This window comes from Protopterus annectens, chromosome 10.part0, assembly GCF_019279795.1.
Source record: "Protopterus annectens isolate FY-2018-M chromosome 10.part0, PAN1.0, whole genome shotgun sequence".
In the NCBI taxonomy this organism is placed as follows: Eukaryota; Metazoa; Chordata; order Ceratodontiformes; family Protopteridae; genus Protopterus; species Protopterus annectens.
Window position 1 is genome coordinate 143167438 of NC_056744.1, and position 20705 is coordinate 143188142.

General features: G+C 38.7%; 1 protein-coding gene across 1 annotated transcript in view; it reads right to left on the minus strand.

The window, feature by feature from the left end:
* Positions 1-20705, minus strand: part of RGS9 (regulator of G protein signaling 9) — a 1872571-nt gene that overhangs the window by 178092 nt on the left and 1673774 nt on the right. The window contains exon 13 of the mRNA XM_044085112.1: positions 9715-9830. Coding sequence (XP_043941047.1) covers positions 9715-9830 — 116 coding nt within the window. The remainder of the gene's footprint in view (positions 1-9714; positions 9831-20705) is intronic.

Genomic DNA, 20705 nt, shown 5'->3' on the forward strand with positions numbered 1-20705 from the left:
TTTCTCTCCTATAGCTTTTTCCTTATTCGGCCTCGCACAAGACTTTATGGATGGTCTGTGCATTCCTGCATTATGTTTCGATGGCTACTCTTGGAATTTATTTGTCTTTTTTTGGGTATGCAGCACTGCATTCCTGTATTTGCAGATACTTCAGTGACTCATGCATGGTATGTTCTTTCTGTTGCCTGATTCATTATTTTTTGGATTGTTGACCATCTTCTTCATTTCACTTCTCTGGATCACTCATAGTTCAGCTTTCTATGCATGTGTCTGAGTGAGGTAAGACATATTCTATTAGCAATATCTCCAATAATGATTCCCAGGTCAAAGACAAAATAATTGACTTTAACAAGTTAGATTGGTACCCTTCCAAGGACATTCAGTTCAGAAAAGCAAAATGAAGTTTGGTCTCACACATTACATAATAATTACTATTATTTGGCACTTCTGTACCAGAAGGTTGCACAAAAATGTCTTAATCTGTCCTGCTACCGGGCACAGCAAACTTACCTACTGCTGTGTGTGTATGTTTTACATACTGCAATGCTCAAAACAGCTATGCAATAAATGCCAAGAAAGCATGAAGGGCTTACAATCAAAACATCAAGATGGCCTACCTTGACAGTTAGAAGGATGAACATGGAGCGGCAGAGAGGCAAAACTGCAAACAAAATTCCTGTTGACTGTGAAATGTCAATATGGAGACTGTGTTCACAGTTTGGAGCGTCTGTGTTTTGAAGGGCATCACACTACAGTGGGGATTAGGAAAATTACCCTTTTCCTCACTGTAGTGTGATCTTGGAGTTATAATATAGAAATAGCAGAGGTGTGGGGGGTGCAGGGGGACTTGCCAACCTGCAAAACGGTAAGATATTTTCCACCTCATAGCAGATTTTTTTTTCAGGGTGGTGAGTGGTTGAATGTCGATTCTTTCCTTTGAAGGAATCGACATTCTAAGCAATTGTCATAATACTTTTTCATTGTTCCGATTCGGGGATATGAATGGTTGAGGTAAGTCACCTCAACAGTTTGATAGTAAACCAGCATGAAGTATCATACCTTTCAAGCTTATCGAATTCTTTGGTATTTACTGGTTTCAAGAGCAAAATAATGAGGTGCCAAAAATTTCTGAGTGGCCCCTTCAATTCCCAATTTTTTTTATTTTTTTTATTTTTATTTACAATTTTATGTTATGGCTGATGTCATCATGCACTACCAGCATATCCCACAATGTCATCAATGTGCAGGGATGTGCATGATGACATCAGCTTCGTGAGGCACTGCCTGATGGCTTGTCTGACTCAGAAACTGGGGCGGGAAAGGGTGATGGAGAACAGTAGAAAGTTAGCTATGAAGATTTAGTATCTGGGTGAGGCTGGATGAGGCAGCAATAACAACAGCGTTTGAGACACGGGAGATCTGAGTTTGTTGCAGAGATAAAAGTGAATGAAGGTATAGACTGTGTTGGTGAAATTGATTACGGGAAGTAGTACTGACTTATATTCTAAGTCTTTGTTGAGTATTCTTAATTTGGATATTCGATTATGGACCAAACATCTCTTTGGATAAATCTCACCTGTGCTAATGGTAAGTCACTGTAGAAATGAAGCCCAAGTTACCATTTTGGCAGTTTTTTTTTCTCTTGTTTGTATTGATGTTTCAGTATTATACACACATTTATTTTAAATCCTGTCACCCTGGATTGTGGAATTTTTGGTCTTGAACATGCATCTTTAATGTTATACAACTCTGCCCTGTTCCTCACTTCTGTTATGTTACTGCCCACATACCCTGTTTAAACTTGTTGACCATAATGCACACCGTAGTCTGTTTTCAGATTAGTAATTCTGACAAGGTGTGTAAAAGCCCTGAATTGCAGGGTTTTTTTTAACTGTTGCATTAATAAACTAAAATAAGAAATACTTAAGATGCATTTTCCTTCCTTGACCTCAAACCCCAATAGATTGCTATAAATATAGTCCTGCCAGTACTACCCCCTGATGTATTGCCATGCAGTAAGTACTGCTTATTCTCGGGTTTATTTTGACGTGGGGTGCAAAGTGATGCAGCTGTATTTTGTAGCTGTAATTCTGCACAAGTATACAACTGCATGGGTTAAATAATGGACTTGTGAAAGTTAAATTTCTTTTGCATGGTAAAAAGTATGGAAATAATTTTGTCCTTCATTTGTGATGAAATGGATTTATAGTGCTTAACATCACTCTTTCTCCTAGCATCCCTCTCAACTGGCTAGGCTTTTGTAGAATGTCTAGATTTTTGCCTCACATTTTTGGTTTGTTTCTCATAAAATTGTTGTTTTCTGGCATATTGACAAATCATTGAGGATTAAAGCCAGAAAATAATGAAATACATTTGAGTTTCAGACTTCACACCCTTCACAAAATTCATGCTAATGAAGAACCTGTTCTTCTATCAACTTTCAAAGTTTGAAAGACAGTATTTAAAAAATTGTTCCTATTTTGGGGCTTTTCTCCCCCCATTATTTATGGTTTTGTCCAAACTTCTCACTTTAAGAAGTTGAGAGGTATGCTCAGTAGCAAAACCACTGTCAGAAAATGGTGAGCCTCTAACTTTGGGGGGAAATGTAGTAGCACAGAAACAGTAAATAACTTGATGTGAATGGGGTGGAGTTGACTGTGCCCCATACCCACTAAGTAACAAAATGAGAGCATGAGACTTTTCGAAGGGGGAAAGGGTAGCAAGTGGCACAGTGCAACTGAATTGCTGAGTTGGTTTTCACTTTTTGTGTATCCATGAAGGATTTGTTTATATATACAAGTGATCTTTCCTTTACCTGAAGAATCTGCTTATTGGCAACAGATACTGAAAGTAAAAGTTGCCATCTGCTTAGTCCCCAGTTGTTGTTGTTATTTATGTGGTAAAAACAAGATGCTGGTGACTGTACATGGAAATTAGGAAAGTGTGCAAACTTATGTGTGGCAGCACAATGGTTAGAAGTTGGGACAAACTCCTCCTACATGTTGTTTAGTACATGATTTGAGGAATTCCTGTATGTACAAAGGCTTTTAACAGCCTTTACTCTCTGGGCATGATGTAAAACAAAGAGATAGGTAGAGCTAGAGGTCAGGTGTGCTGCAAATGCTTGTAATCTTTGTTTGTAATGGAAGATCACCTGCTTTCTGTGACTTGTACCAGGTAACATTACCTAGCAATTGTATTTTCTCCTTTGCTTCAAGGTTTTTATCTGTCTTTCCCAAAATTGCAAAGCTGAAAGAAACACAAGGATGGAAAATGCACAAGAGGTTCTGTTCAGAATATTAATAGTACTGAGAAAAAAGTATTAATTCAATTCTTACTCTTTAAGTGACATAAAGAGTATCAATGTTTACAAGTATCCCTGATTTCTAGCCTTATTATCTATTTGTTTTGGTTTTGTCCCTGATTCTAAAGATCAGAGGTCAATAGCTAAGAAACACAGTTTAGAAAACGTTGCATGGGTGACATGATGATGACAGGCATCTTATGCCAATGGTAGGGTGAAATGATAGACTGTAGTCATGTATGTAATTTGGTACTATGATTGTCACCTTTTCTTCTCAAATGCCCAAGTGAGGCATCCATACCTCTCAACCTCTTAGCACAGGAAATCTGGACAAAGCTAAAAGTAATGGGAGCATGCCTCTCAATCTCTCAAAGCAAGAAACCTGGACAAAGCTAAAAATAATGGTGGGGCAAAGGTCCAAAAATATGGACAGATTTTAAATATTGCTCCTGTAAACTCAGATAGTTTTAGAATAACAGGCTTTGCATTATTATGTATTTTCTGAGGGATATGAAGTCTGAAATTCAAATGTCTACCATTATTTGTTATTATTTAGTGACTTCAAACTTCATATTGATATCCCACAATACCATTGAAGTGGGTTGGGTTACACGATTGTGTATGCAAATTTTATGTTAATCAGCACCCCCATTTTTGTCCAGTTGTACCTACTTTTCATGGGCCTTTGTCCAGATATTTGATGTTTCCAGGTTGAGAGGCATGTGAAGTACATATTTTACAAGGACTGCTTCTAGGGAATGACAAATTTTGTTTATTATGGTGCAAAACTAGGAAGAACATGCCATGTAATGTGTTATGAGCAACAATGTAGGCTTTATAAACTTTAAATCATTTTTCTGCAAGATTTGACAGCACTTTTTCTAGTATCATGGATGCTGTAATAAGCAATTTGAATGGAATTGGGCCAATATGTTATGTGTAATACATTTTTATGAGTTTTTTATATAATTACAAGTCTTCAGAAATTAATGGAGTCTTATTTTGAACTGTTCTATTTATAGATGACTTTGTCATCAGATACATAGATACCCTCTCACCAAACTGGCCAAGGATAGGATGAAACCCAGATACCATGATTTTCTATTTTTCTGAGGAAAATGCTGATAAAGCCCAAATTTAGACTGCCTGGATATTCAGATAGCGTGGGATTGTATGGAATTTGACATTTTTATACCAGACCACTCATACACCACACAAAGCATTTCTGCTGATATTAACTACTTATAATAGTTTTAACTTAGTTTCAGTATTCTTTTTACATAATCTACTTTAACATTTGCATTTTTATAAATACACTAGAACATTATAATAAAATTTTGGTAAAGACCAGAAATTACACTGAAAAAGTGCAGGTAATTCACTAAATGGAATTTCAATTTTTTGAGATCTGTAAATCACTGTCCCTTGTGATAGGTATCTCTCACCACCAAGCTGCATAGTGTGGCAAGGTCCCTTAGATCTCTTTACTTCCCTAAATACATACATGATTTTGTAGTTATCCACATGGAAGTAAATAACTGAAGATCCTCTACTCTAAAGGGGATGAAGAAAGACATAGTTGAGCTTTCTATGCATTTATCTGAGTCAAGAAAGATACTTTGTCTTGCGCAATATCATTCAACTTCCAAGAATGATGACCCAGTTGAAAGATAAAATAACTGACTTTAAAAACTCAAACCAGTATCCTTCCAGTGAAATCCAATACAAATCTGCAAGGGAGGCAATGGTAGACAGGCTAGCCTGCTTCACCAGGGATGCACTGGACATCTTCCTTAGGGCTTTTCCATACTGGCTAGAGTACTTGTTGCACCCAAAGAAGTTTTTTGGCCGAGTCCAGGTTCTGCATATAGTAACATAGCAATTTCTAACTGGCCTTACATTAAAGTGGCTAAATGGTAAGAGTCTAAAAAGCATACCGCAACTTGAGACCTTTCTGACCTTGAAACACATGCATGTTTGTGTAGCCACATAAATACGGTTTCAATGTATTGCTAGCACTCTCTCCATTTTATAGCAGTTATTGTTTGTCCAGACCTACTGGGAAGTGCATTGGAATAGAGTTATTCAACTGTAATCATATTACCTCACAGCATACTCAGCACAACACCAGCCTAGTTTACCTGGAAATATTGGTGACACCAAACAAGATTAACAATAAACTATAATTAAACTATTATTATAAATTATTAACTATACATTTACTGTTTATTATAACTCTTTATCAATGATCACTGCTGACCATGATATATTATTCAAATCAATTGTAGATTATTCCTGTTAAACCTAATATAACAAACTTAGAAGACTTTAATTACCTCTCCCTCCATGAACTGGCAGATACATATACCAATAACAGGTTTGCAGAATGATTCTTACACTTGTACATTTCAGTTCCCTGGATCAGACTGTCCTTAATTTTCTTGATCTTGTCTTCACAATTATTTCCTAAACAGCACCCACTGTGAATCACATCCCTTCTGATTAAGTCTGAACACCAAACCATTATCTTCTCGGGCATGTCTCCAAATTCCACAGTGTTCAGGGACTACTCAAGAGTCAACCTTTTATCATTTACTGACAACCTAGAAAAATTCAAATGCTACCACTTGAGTCAACAACAATGACAAATCTGCCACATATTCCTTTGAATTCTACTCATGTGGGAAAAAACTACTGAAATAAGACTTAGGTTCATAGGTTCATAGGTTCATACTAGGCTATCTGCCCTAGGGCAGGGTTTTTACTGTGCCTCTCTCTAGTAAGTGACACAGAGATGACCCCCCGTAAAAACTACGATCTCCCATCCACTCAGATTTCGAATCTGTCCTCCCAGCCCGTCTATTTATTTCTGTGTTGAGGTTTAAGTCTCTGCATGTCATCCCGGATTGGACATTGGACCTTTGGGCCGTCGTCAGATCACCTCTGAGTAGTAGGGTATGTATGACTGAGAGCTGGGGTTTTTTTCAGTCGGGCAGCATATGCATATGTTTAAGACCCTTTATCCTCTTGGGCAATCATTGAGAGAATGATGATGAGAGAAGATGGATCTGCCCCTCCATGATGTGAAACCCTTCATGATAAGGTGGGCAATATAGTTGTCTTGTCAAATGTTGTTAATGGCATGAGTGTCAACAGGGGTCCTGATTACCCCGCCCCAGGTCCCTGATTATTACTCCATTACTGTGTTTACCTATGTGGGTACCCTTGTTGTGGTTAGTGGGTGTTTTGTTTGGTAGGTATGACATTTTTTCTACATCATTGGGCATGGCTCTTAAGGCAGCTTCTATCATCCGCTTCTATGAGGCCTCTGAAGGATGTTTGTTGTCGCTGGAGTATCAATTATGGCGCCCAGTTTGTCATCTTCTAACTTTGTCAGCCACATCCTCCCTATGTTTGCCTGTACGGAAAAAAATAAATGCCAAGAGGGTCCCAGGACTGGACCCTGTGGGACACGGACACCGGGACTGGCTTAGAGTCTGACATACATAGCTCTACCACCCCCCAGTGGGTTCTGTCCTGAAGTAGTTTTGCAACCCATCTTGACATCAGCATATTTTACATTACATTGGTGTTTGTCTCTGATGATGATGAGCGGGAAGGTGTTGTGTCAAAAGCAAAAGGTCAGTAAGGGCTGTGTGTGAACTGCCTTACCATCAATGGCCTTAGTGACTGTTTTCAAAAAAGTTTCAAAAGTTCAAAAGCAGGGATCTGCCTTTGACAAAAAAACAAAAGGGGATTGATCAATGTGTCTGAGATCCCCAATGTCTTATGAGAGTTCCATAATGATCATCCTCTCCTTTGCAGACCAGGCACCAGCTGCTTATGTATGGTAATAATTTCAGGGTCCGTGGAAAGCACGCCTTTGTGAAGTGGTACCACTGTCGTCCCATTGATGTGTTGTTTTTTTAGCTTTAGAGAGGGCGGCTGGGCTGCTGATCTATTAGGAGGGGGGAGGCTACACTCTGGATAGTTATTTCTCCTTGGAGGAGAGGAGGGAATTGCACTGACTGCTGCTCTCTGCCAGAATGTTGGCAATGTTCAGTTCAGTGTATTTGTTTCATTTTGATTATTAACTGAGCTCTGGGAGTTTTTTTTCCACAGGTTTCTAACATAGCTAAAGAAGGCCTTGTGTCCTTGATTTGTTTTCTTTTTTTTTTTTTTCTTCAAAGTTGGCCTTGGATGATTTTATTTTGATTTTAGTTTTTTTGCTAGTACTGATCAGAGATGGGCCTCCTTTCTGCCTTTTAGTCTGTTCTCTGTAGCTTCCTCCTCCTGTGTTAGGCTGGGTTTTATGGCTGGGTCCACCCAGACGGCCGGGGGGAATGGAATGGGTTTATTTGGGATTGCATGATCCATGGATTTGAAGGTCTTGAAGTTTAGAAGGCATTTGCAAAGGCAAAGGCATTGTGCAGTGTGGGTTGTGGTTTCCCCAGGGCCCAGGGCCTTACCATTTCACCATTTCAGTCTTAAAAAGTGCTTTTGAGTTTTTTTTTGTTTTCTTGTTTGTGTGGTGGGGGGGGGGGTGGGGATGTGGATTTCCAGTATTATGGTTTATGATCTACCAGAGAGGGATATACTTCCGTGTGGTGCATTTTTCATTCCCCATGTTTGTGATGATCAGGGTCTAGTATATTTGTCCTCTCTTTGTGGGAATGGTGACCAGTTTCCATTGCATTTGAGTTTTTGAATTCTAGGAACCTTTGTGTTGTGTCTCTGTCACAAGTAAAGTGTGAAATTTATGGATACAATCACTTTGTAATAAGAGGAAAAAAACTACTTGCCATAAATAATAAATCCACTTCCTTCTGTCATAATCAAAGTCTAAAACTAGTTGGCAAAGATCTCAAATGCACCATTAGAAAGTGTAAGGCAATTTCTAAACTAAAAATAGCCACCTCTTTTAAGAGCAGTCATAAGGCCTTTTTCAAGTACATGTGGAAACTCTGAAGTAATACTCAGTACTGCACAGAGCTGCTAGTACTTAATGGTACCACTTACTCTTCTCCTGAAACCATTCCCAGTATCATACTCAGTACTGCACAGAGCTGCTAGTACTTAATGGCACCACTTACTCTTCTCTTGAAGCCATTTTCAGTATGATACTCAGTACTACACAGAGATGCTAATACTTAATAGTAACACTTACTCTTCTCCTGAAACCATTCCCAGTATGATACTCAGTACTACACAGAGCTGCTAGTACTTAATGGTACCACTTATTCTTCTCCTGAAGCCATTCCCAGTATCATACGCAGTACCACACAGAGCTGCTAATACTTAACAGTACCACTTACTCTTCTCCTGAAGCCATTCCCAGTATCATACTCAGTACCACACAGAGCTGCTAGTACTTAATGGTACCACTTACTCTTCTCCTGCAGCCATTTTCAGTATGATACTCAGTACTACACAGAGATGCTAATACTTAATGGTACTACTTACTCTTCTCATGAAGCCATTCCCAATATCATACTCAATACCACACAGAGCTGCTAATACTTAACGGTATCACTTACTCTTCTCCTGAAGCCATTCCCAGTATCATACGCAGTACCACACAGAGCTGCTAGTACTTAATGGTACCACTTACTCTTCTCCTGCAGCCATTTTCAGTATGATACTCAGTACCACACAGAGCTGCTAATACTTAATGGTACCACTTACTTTACCACTTACTCTTCTCCTGAAGCCATTCCCAGTATCATACTCAGTACCACACAGAGCTGCTAATACTTAAAGGTACCACTTACTGTTCTAAAGCCATTTCCAGTATCATAACGGACAAAGTCAGCAATACTTTTACTCACCCAGAAACCCTTGCATTCCCCTTTTATTAACTTTAACTATCAAGAGGAATAGAGATGGGATGAACAAAATGAATGTTTATATTCTGACTACAGGATAGAACTGTAATTAGCAATGACAAATGAGTACTGGTCCAAGAACTGCATGGAGTTTAATGTACAAGATTTAAAGTGGATTGAAAATGGGTTACAAGATGAAGAGTGACATGGAGAAGGTTAGGATGGGTACACAGCCCACATTTGAGTAGGGTAATGTTACAAACATGATTATATGCTAAGTGACTGAGGGCCTTCTAGTAGAAAGGGCTACTGGTAGCAGTTTGAGTACCAGAGGAATAAGACAAAAACTGTACTCGTGATAATACGTAGGGAATAAGGAACAGAGAGAAAAAGAGTAATTATGAAGTGCTGTCTGCCTGCATACTTTGCAAGATGTCTGTGAGTTCTACACTAGATTTAATGTGCTATTTGGAAAACTGACCCCCGGAGAAGCTGATAATGCTCTTTTAGAAGTATTAAGCACCACAGTATAAAAGCATAATATCACTGTAAAGAAACAAACTGGAAAAGTCACATTAGACATACCACTGAATTCTTTCTTTAAGAATTGTTGAAAACTCTGCCTCCCTTTTGGGTCTCTAATCAGCTCACTGAAATTAAACTGCCAACGTTCAACTCGCAGCTTTGTTGGGACATCCGCCCTATAAAGAAATGAATTTTGTCATAATTATTTGATTAGCTATTTTCTGGATATGCCAGTCAGGAAAGTTTTCAAATGCTTACAATATGAGTCATGCAATGGAGAATAGTACTCTACTCTCCATTACGTATCCCTCAAAAATACACTGGTAGTTTAGCTCCATGCCTTTTGTCACTATTGTCAGTATAAAACAAAATGCACTCAAAAGTGAAAGAAAAAGTAATTTCTTTGTAGCGTACATACCTTGCATTAAGCCAAGAGAAACAGAAAAACTTGCAATATAAAAACATTAATTAGTGTGTTACATGAACAAAATTAAACAGTAGATTGCAACTGCCCATGCTATCATAATTTGTCATGTAAACAGGACATGGCAACACCCTCTATCAACTTTCTCAGTTTTGTAACTTAAAACAGTTTGCTGTTATTTTAAATATGCTCACTTTTAATATTAGATACTTTTACTAATTCATATATTCTCTAACTCAGTCTTTATGTATTTCAATACTAGGCAAATGAGGTCATGCACCTATTTTCTGCAATTATATAATGGGGTATCCCCAAGAAATGGCAGACAGGGGAAGAGAGCAAAATGTTTATTTCTCTTTTATTATAAAATATAAAGTAAGCAACAAATCCAGGCAATGAAAACTTTGATACAAGCCTAATGTGCCACTCTGAGTCATGAGACCTGTGATCACTTGCATCCAGCCACTTCACAAATGTAACAGTAACTATGATGTACATTCCTGAAGTACCCTTTTATGCTTTTGAAATGGGGCAAGGAGGTGTATTGGAATGAATGCATTTCAAGCCTTGCACAGATGAAAGGTAACTTACTATTACATGTTAATTAGCCTGCTGGAAAAAGCATACTGTGACAGATTCTAAAACGCTGGAGCAGTGTTGAAGAGGAATACTAAAAGGGTATCGACATTTCAGCCTTTGAAGGCAACAGCTGGCTAATTAGCATAATGAAAAAAATCTTAGTAGACCAGCTGAGAGCACAGTCCATTCAGCAGTAGTAGTAGAGCTGTATAATAAGCAGTGAGAAAGATATGCAGCATCACACTGAAAACAAATTTAAAGGCATCTCATCTACGGTAAAACATATAATAATATGACAAACCCACAAACAATCTCTAGCCAACAGTTGCCATAACACAGAAATGGCATAGAATATGCATGTCATGTTTCATGTATGTCAGTAAGACTAGTAACCAAATGTCTGCATTTAATCTGAATCTGTATGTGTCATATTCAATAGAAAATCTTACAGGTACCTTCCCTCACTACCTTTAGCCATCCACAGCAGCAAATGTGTTTACATGTTCAGTGTTTACTGTCAACCTGCTTCTGCTACCAAAGTATCTTGACAACTGCTAGAAGTTTTATGTGCCATCTTCAAAGGTATGATAGATGCTCACCTTAGCAAAGTTCTAGGTAACTTCAAATAAAATAGTATAATTTTACAACATCTCTGTACAAATGAGGCTCACTAAATATGAATAGTATGTTGGGTAAAACCCATGGTAGGCACAGCAGACTTAGCACATGAAAAATCAAGGAAACAGGTTTATCAAATACCAATGGGCAGTATAATGGTGGAGCAGATAGCAATGTTGCCTCACAGCAACACGTTTTCTGGTTCAATTCTTGTCTGGGGTGCCTCCTGTGTGGAGTTCTGTCCCTCCTGTGTTCATTTAGGTTTTCTCCACATACTCTAGTTTGCTCTCAGATTCTAAATTCATGCAGTAGGTGGATTAGACACCACAGTGGCCATAGGTATAAGTGTGCATGTGAGTGTGTGCTATGGAAGAACAACTGTGTCAGGAAAGGCCACCTGGTGGTGTGAACCTTGACTCTATATGATTATCATTGTTCAAGTGACACCCCAACCCCATCTACAAAATGGAAAAAAAGGGTTGTGGATAAATGGATTTTTGTGAAAGTTTGCTACTACTGTAAAATGTATTATTTTACATACACGTAACTAGATTTTTATCATATTTTGAAATACTTTGATAACAGGATATGCTGTACTATGCATATTTTGATATGTGGCAGTAATGTATGTGTTAGATAGTCAGATATTTCCTAAAACGTCACTATTTCCCTATTTCTCAAGTTCCCATACATATACAGTAAAACATGAAACACTGTCACAGTATAACTACACAATGCTTTGTTAGTCAAGATTGTTACATGCAATAGTTGTGAGTGTCTGTATTTCTCTCTCTCTCTCTATATATATATATATATATATATATATATATATATATATATACAGCTATATATTTATCTGTCTGTCTATATGTATATACATGTATATATATATATATATATATATATATATATATATATATATATATATATATATATATATATATATATATATATATATATATATATATATATATATATATATATATATATATATATATATATATATATATATATATATGGATTCACTTTATATCCTTGAAATACTGAAATATCGAAATTCAGTATTTCAAAGCTATAAAGTCGAATTTTTAAAACCACGAAAACACAGAACCGTGAAATTCAAAATCCTGCACACTGGAGATTTTGAATTTCGCACTTCTACTGCACACACACACACACACACACACACACACACACACACACACACACACACACACACACACACACACACATCATCCTCCCCACACACAAACACAAGCTCTCTACTACATAAAAGCAGGGGGGGAGCCCTTGCACACCAGAGATGTTTGAATTTCACGCTTCTACTGCACACACACACACACACACACACACACACACACACACACACACACACACACACACACACACACACACACACACACACACACACTCCTGGGAAAGGCTGGTACAGATCTCCTAGCTGTACCCCTTCTGCCCAAACTATAAGGTAACTACGCTGCCACCAGTCAACTACTCTCAGGCTCTTACAAGGTTTTCCAATTATACTGAGTAAAATCAATTCTAATATAAATGGTAGAGTGTAACCAAAGCAGCAAGCCTTTTTGGAGTGTCCATGGCTTCACTAAAATAAGCACAAGTACTCTCAAGATGGTAAAAGTATTTTCTAAAAGACCAGCCACAATGAAAGGTATAACAAATATTCAATAATAAACAATAAAATAGAAAACATGAGAATATTAGATATCTAAGTACAATAAACACCAGAGTTTCAACCACAGGAGAAATAAAACTAACATGTTTGGACAGATTCAAACAGATGCATAAAAACAATACTTAACTAATATCACTGTATTTCTTGACTGTCTAAAGCATAACTGTTCACTAGCTAACTTAATGCAGCAAGGCAAGATCAGATGCTGAGATACTTACTTTCACAAGGCAAGGTGATGAGCTTTTATTAATCAAACTGAACTGAACAACTAACTGAACTGTGATAATTGACATAGTCCTTTGTATCAGGTTCCAAAGAAAACAAAACAAACTGCTGTGAGAGTTCTATCCTCCCAGTGCTGGTTATGGAATGACATCACATGTGATCACCTAACTCTGGCACAACACACAGAGCCTTGCTAAGATCTGTTGCAGTATCTAAAAGCCATAGAACAACCTCAAAAACTTCCACTCCTGCCCTCCAGAACTCCTCGTTTAAACATAAACATTCAGTCAGTTGTAACAACATTGCTGATACATTTTCAACAAAAGCATCTGTAAAAGTCAGTGTGATAGTCAAATAACACAAAGCTATTTACAAAACTCCAGCTAACTATGCTGGCATATGTTCCACATGCACTGCCCTATTCTTCCTGGCAGAGATGGCAATATCTTACATCATCACATCTCTCCCCCCTTTGAAGACTCAAGCTATTTTTTTCAAGTGACCTTGGAAAAATGTTGCTTGAGAGAAATGGGCCTGTCTGGGAACACCTTAACTTACACCCTGTCTTGAGAGTCCATCTGCAGTGGCATTGCTGTAATCTGGACTGGTTAACACAGGGAGTCCTCCCAAAGCCCCTTTAAGCTTTTGGAATGCCTATTTGCAGGCTGGGGTCCACACTACCTTATCTGGCCTGCTTTTCCTTGTCAGGTCTGTGAAGAGAGCAGCTATTGTACTATATTGGGAAAAACATTCTATCATACCCTGCTGACCCCAAGAATGCCCTCACCTGATTTTTGGTAACAGGGGCAGGCCATGCCTGAATGGCTTCCACTTTGGCAGGTTCTGGCCTCATCTTATCACTACCCACTCTATGTCCCAGTTAGGAGACCTCTGCCATACCCATCTGACACTCACTGGGCTTAATAGCCAAACCTGTCCATTGCAGTCTGCCCAGGACCTTCCATTCATGCTGAGGCTTCATTACGTTAACATACTACAATTTGTGCCCCTACCTCTTGCCTAGCAGGTTTACCATATAATTAACATTACTGACCTTCCTTACCACTTTGAAGGGCTTCTCCCGAGATCCCTGCGGCTTACTGTGTCTGACAGGAATGAGCACCACAACCTGCTGTCCCACAACATACTCTCAGGCTTGAGCATTCCTGTCATACCAGACTTTTTTCTGATGTTGGACTCCTGCTAGATTCTCCTGGGCCAAGCTCATGAGCTCCTTAACCCTTGACCTGAGGTTTAGGACATATGCCACAAAAGACTCCTTGTGGGATTCACACTCAACCCCCCCCCCCCACACACACTCATCACAAATCAAATCTAAAGGCCTCCTCACCCTATGCTGATGCAGCAACTCAAAGGGTGAAAAACTTGTGGATACCTGGGGTACTACTCCTGATACAAGCAATAGAAGGAGCAAATATATGCCCCACTCTTTCTTAAACTGGTTCTGTAAATGCCTGAAGCATGGTCTTTAGTGTAGAGTTTAACCTCTCCACAAGACCATTAGTCTGGGGATGGTAGGGGTAGGGTGCTTCACCCCACAACACTTCCACAGACAAGCCAGCAGATCTGACATGAAATTGGCACCTACATCAGTTAGTATTTCTCTCAGGAGACCTACCCTGCTTAAAATCTCTAACAAAGTATTTGCCATCTTCTCTGCCTTGATGGAGGACAGAGCCACTGCCTCAGGGTATCTAATAGCATAATTTACTACAATCAAGATATACTTCTTCCCTGTGGATCCTGGGGTACTCAGAGGCCCCACAACATCCATAGCTACAAGGCAACTCCCTCCCTGAAATAACCACATCACCAGCCCTAGCTTCAGGTGTGGGGTCTGTCTTGGTCTCCCTAGGCTACCAGACCTACATGCCTGTCTCCAAGTCTGACTGCATTTAACTGCATGCACATAAGGTACTGCATTACCAAAATCATTCCCTATCAAGACATCTGTGGGAATATCCTCAAACACAGCTACCTGCTTGTTTCCTTTTAGACCATCCCAGTCAGGGTGAACCCTGGCCAAAGGTATTTGGAATGAAATCCTTCCTAAAGCTCTGATTGGAGTGGACTGCCCAAGCAAGTACTGCTCCTCTTTAACCACTGCAGGCTTCATAATAGTTATGTCAGAGGCTGTGTCTCTCTTAGCAGTGGTCTGTCTTCCATCGACTAGGATAGGATACAAACTCTGGTGATAGTTTGGTATCCCTGTTGGCTCCAGATAACTTACTGATACGCTGTTAATCCTATTTGGTGGCTCCTTCATCTTTTGTTCCCTACCTTGTTTCAGTGGACATTTGTATGCTACATGGCCATTCTGGTTACATTTAAAACATCTAACCCCTGATCCTGGCTATGCACCTGAACTAGTGGCTTCCCTGTTACTGGCAGACTCTGTTGGGGTAATTTAGGCTGCCCACCATGGGTTCCCTTATATCCATTGCAGCACTGGCTGTGCTATTCTTGTGCAGTGATGCCCTGCTTGCTAAGTAGACATCTCCTTTTCTCCCCAGCTTATCTGCAGAGTTACACTCGTGGTGTGCCAACCAAATTCTCATGTCCCCAGGCAAAGTATTAAGGGCTTGTTCCCTCACCAAAAGGTCTGCCAGACTTTCAAAAGTGGTGACCTGACACCCACCCACCCACCTATGAAAATAAGTGCTTAACTCAGCAATATAATCACATACACTTTCATCTGCCTTGTGTCTATGCTCACAAAACTTTTTTTCTGTAAGCTTCAGGTGTTAACTTATAACAGTTCAATAAACGTTGTTTCACTTTATCATAGTTTAAACAATCAGTATCAGACAATTTAGAAACAGCAGTTACAACTTTACCATGGAGTAAGGGGTAGGAACCGTACCCAGAGCTCCTGGTCAACATTATACTGTTTACATACTCTTTCAAATATATGACTAAAACTATCAAAGTCATCCCCCTATCCAAATTGTGGAATATATTTACTGACCATTATTATTTCTAGGGTACACTTATTCCCTTCTCCATTACCTCCATGACCCTGACAAAGAGTCAACATCTCCCTCTTGTGTTGTTGCTGCTTCTCTTTTTCTTCAGCCTCCAATTACCACAGTCTCTCATTTTCTTCTATCTCCAAATGTCACAGTCTCTCTTCGGTCTCCAACCCTTTGGCCTCCAGTTCATGCTGAGACTGCTTCTCCTTTATAAGAGCCTCCAAACATCTGGCCTCCAACACATACTGATGTTGCTTCTCCTTTTCTTCAGCCTCCAATTCAAGTCTCTAACTCCAGATGGATTTTTAAGTACTCTGAGGAAAAGATGAACTGTCCTATTTCTGAAGTCTGCACATCTCCATCACCATACTAGTTGTCCTCCTGGCCACCAGTCTGCACTGCAGTTGCGATTAAGGCTGAAATAATTTTCTCTTTAGTCCAGTTATCATGCACCAGTCCTTTGGCTTTGCAAACCTTGGCCAGTTGGCTCTTTTCCAGTTTACCATAATCCCCTGCTGACATCTTTGCCTGCTTTCCCTGACTAAACTAAACTAACAAAAATAAATAAAACTGTTTTGAAAATGGAACTCTGTATGTTTAACTTGCGACTGTCACCTTCAGTGACAACTGTCCACAGGCTACTGAAGTTCAATTAACATCCTACTGCTCTGACACCAATATGTGATGGCCTCTCTACCCCAGGCCAGTAATCAATGAGTCACAGTCCTCATCACTGACACTGGTGAAAGACAGTCACAAAGAATAGGAATGCATTTACACAGTATTTGTCAGATGCAGCTCTCTGTATCAAGCATAATTTCCCCCAAGAGCACACAGGAAACATGCTACAGACCTGCAACTGGACTCTCTATCTCTCCAGGTCCCAGAAAAGACTCATTTTGGAGCACTGTGTCCCAGTTCCAAGTAGCTGACACATCCACACAAAATCATTTTGATTTTTACTCACACACACTCCTGGAAAAGGCTGGTACAGATTTAATAGCTGTACCCCTTCTGCTCAGACTATAAGGTAACTATGCACCTGCCAACAACTCTCAGGCTCTTACTAGTTTATCCAATTATACTGAGTAAAATCAATACTAATATAAATGGTAGAGTGAACCACAGCAGCAAAGCTTTTTGGAGTGGCCATGGCATCACTAAAATAACCAAAAGTGCTCTCAAGATGTTAAAATTACTCTCTAAAAGACCAGCCACAATACAAGGTATAAAAATATTTAGTAATAAATAATAAAATATAATACTAAATATCTAAGTACAATAAACACCAGAGTTTCAGTCACAGGAGAAATAAAAATAACACAGTTGGATAGATTCAAACAGATGCAGGAAAAAGAATACTTAACTAATCTCACTGTATTTCCTGACTGTATAAATAATAACTTTTCCCTAGCTAAATTAATTAATACAACAAGGCAAGCTTACATAATAAGATGCTTATTTCCACAATGCAAGGTGATGAAATTCTAATTACACTGAACAGAACAATTAACTGAACTGTAATAAGTGACATATATCTTTAAATCAGGTTCCAAACAAAACATAATAAAACAAACTGCTGCGATAGTTCCATTATTCCATCCTCTCAGGCTGGTTATGGATTGACATTACATTTGATCACCTGACTCTGGCACAACACACACTCAGAGTCTTGCTATGATCTGTTGCAGTATCTGAAAGCCATAGGGCAACATCAAAAACCTCCACTCCTTCTTCCAGAACTCTCCGTTTAACCAGAAACATTCAATCAATTATAACAACACTGTTGACACATTTTCAACACAAGCATCTGTAGAAAATCAGCGTGATAGTCAAACATCACAAAACTATTTACAAAACTCCAGCTAACTATGCTGGCATATGTTATACATGCACTGCCCTATTCTCCCTTGTGTAGATGGCAATATCTCACATCATCACAGTATTTAAACTTCTTCAGATAAGACAATGAGGTTCATTATTTGAATGAAAAGTTTTACCATAATAAGAAAAGTACTTGTTTAATAAGGGGCCTGCTGTTTGATTTGCCCAGTCAGTGTGCATGTTTAAGAATACTAGTTAGTCTGTGTTGTATGACTGCTAATGGGTACAGAAACAGCCACAGTAAGGTGGTATCATTGTGTGGAGATAGTTTCTGTGCAGGTCATTGCTGGACTTTCAGACGTGCAAGTATGTGGTAGCTCTGAAAATCTGGTGCTTAATATGTATGTGTATTATTTTCACATTTTTGTCAATGTCTGATTGCTGCTTTTTGGCAGCTGTCAGTTGACATTCTGTCATTACTAGAGTCAGTAATACACTCAGAACATTTCATATTGCCTCATCATCTGGTATTGTGGGCATTGTTCCTGAAGCTGCATTATCAGTGTTTATTCAAAAGTCACAAAGTGCAGGATTCTTGTTGTCACATAAAACCTGGTCCAGCTCACACATTTGCCAAATAATTTCCATATGCACATTAGTTGGAAGCTGTGTAGACATGAATTATCATGGCATCTAACTTGCAAATGAGCTGACAATATATAAAAATGACACATCTTTGCCTGATGTGCTACATACTACGCTTGCTAGAAATGACAACATTACGGCTTAGGTATATTTTGACTTTCTATTTTTCTCTGCCAGTTTTTCCTTTCTTCTTTTAAATATTCAGCAAACCAGAGCTATGCTTCAAAATCATATTTGTGTTACAAGTTTTATTGGCATAGTTTGTTATATGCATTCTCTCAGAGTACATATTCTATGAGCATTCATAAACTCAGCATTGTATTTTGTGCCAGGTGTAAATTGCCATAAAATCTATTGTGGTATCTCTAATGTGTAAATGAACAGCTAATACTAATACAGTAAAACATGATGGGCAGGAGGTGCTCTTAGATGAAGTGCAGGATGTCAGCTAAACCATACGAGATAGGAAAAGCACAGGGATAAAGGAGCAGAGCCAAACATCCAGTGAATATACGCACCTTTCTTCTTGGGGAAATATACCTCTCAACTATCTTTGATTTTTAGGAACAACCCCAGTTTGGACACAGAATTTTGATCCATTCCCCATAAAATTATTTTTCTTCCAGAAAAGCTGGTTGACTACACACAAGAAATTGTGTTAGTCATAGTTAGAGGCTTTATTTATGTCAGAAGTAATATGTTAATTCGTATCCTTTTATTCTATCAATATTCAACTTTATCATCAGTACTTAAATTCCCCTAATCTGAGGCATTTGCTCTTGATAATTTTTGGCTTAGTCTGATTTTCTGGAGCTAAAATGTTGAGAGCTATGATGGGGAAGGAAGCATGCTCTCCTATTCTGAAGATCCTGCTTAGTGCAGGTAGGTAGAGTGGCAAGGATTAGGAAGTCCACATGTGTTCATTAATGCTTTGTTGACTAGTTAGCCCAAGCAGGCAGGGCCCATTTACAGCGAGAAGCTGAGAAAATGTTCTGCTAAAGGATTTCAAAGAAAGAAACAATGATGGATAAACAGAGCAGTTGAAATGTTGCATGCTTTCATAAGATATGTGCTACAAAGCAGAGTTCTTATAGTTTTCCAATGTACATATTGTCATAATTAATAAAGCACAGCTAGCCTTACAGCTATTGTGATAATATTTGCTTTAGAACTGAGCCATAAGTTAGTTATACATGGTACAATATTTAAATAAAATAACCAAGAGAAAGCAAGAGATTTGTATTTACATATTGAGAGAAGATAAAAAAAATCTATGTATAAAAAGAATGTTCTAGGGAATAATAAAGCATCTTAGAGTGTAAAGAGGATGATAGACTAAAGTAGAAGCAGTACTATAGGAGAGAGATGACTAGTAAAATGAAGTTAGATAATGTATGGAGTAGCACACTGAAACTGGACATTTGCATGTGAATGTATTGTTAATGCAAACTGCATGGTAAATACTTACTATGTTAGGAACTTACCATAACTGCAGTTGTTCAAGTATTTTCATCATTTCATTAATTACTCTAGATGTGTCTATTGTAGTAGGGCTGATAGCCAGCCCAACTTTTAGGGCTCAGCAGTTTTCCCTTTCCAGGCAAGACAGATGCTATTCCCACCTGGACACCAGGATATCAGTGGTACAAGAGGACCATTTGCTCATTCTATCTTTGGTTGTTTCTTCCACTAGCAATACAGTTTTGTATGGCTGAAGCCAGAGCACTAATTGTCCTGACAGAAGCAATCTTCATGAAGGTGGTCCAGCCAGAAAGCCCCACCTACCTATATAAGATCTATGCCAGCCTGAAGATAGAAAGTAGAGTGCCTAAATATAGACATAATCCCAAACAGTCTATGTGACCACTGCCCAAGCAGTGATATTTCTCAATCTCTTAGAGCAAGAAATATGAACAAAGCCCCAAATAATGGTGTGGCAAAGGCCCAAAATAGGGACACTTTTTAAATATATTTCTTACAAATTTAGATGGTTGATAGACTAACAGGTTTTGCCTTAGCATGAATTTTCTAAAGGATATGAAGTCTGAAA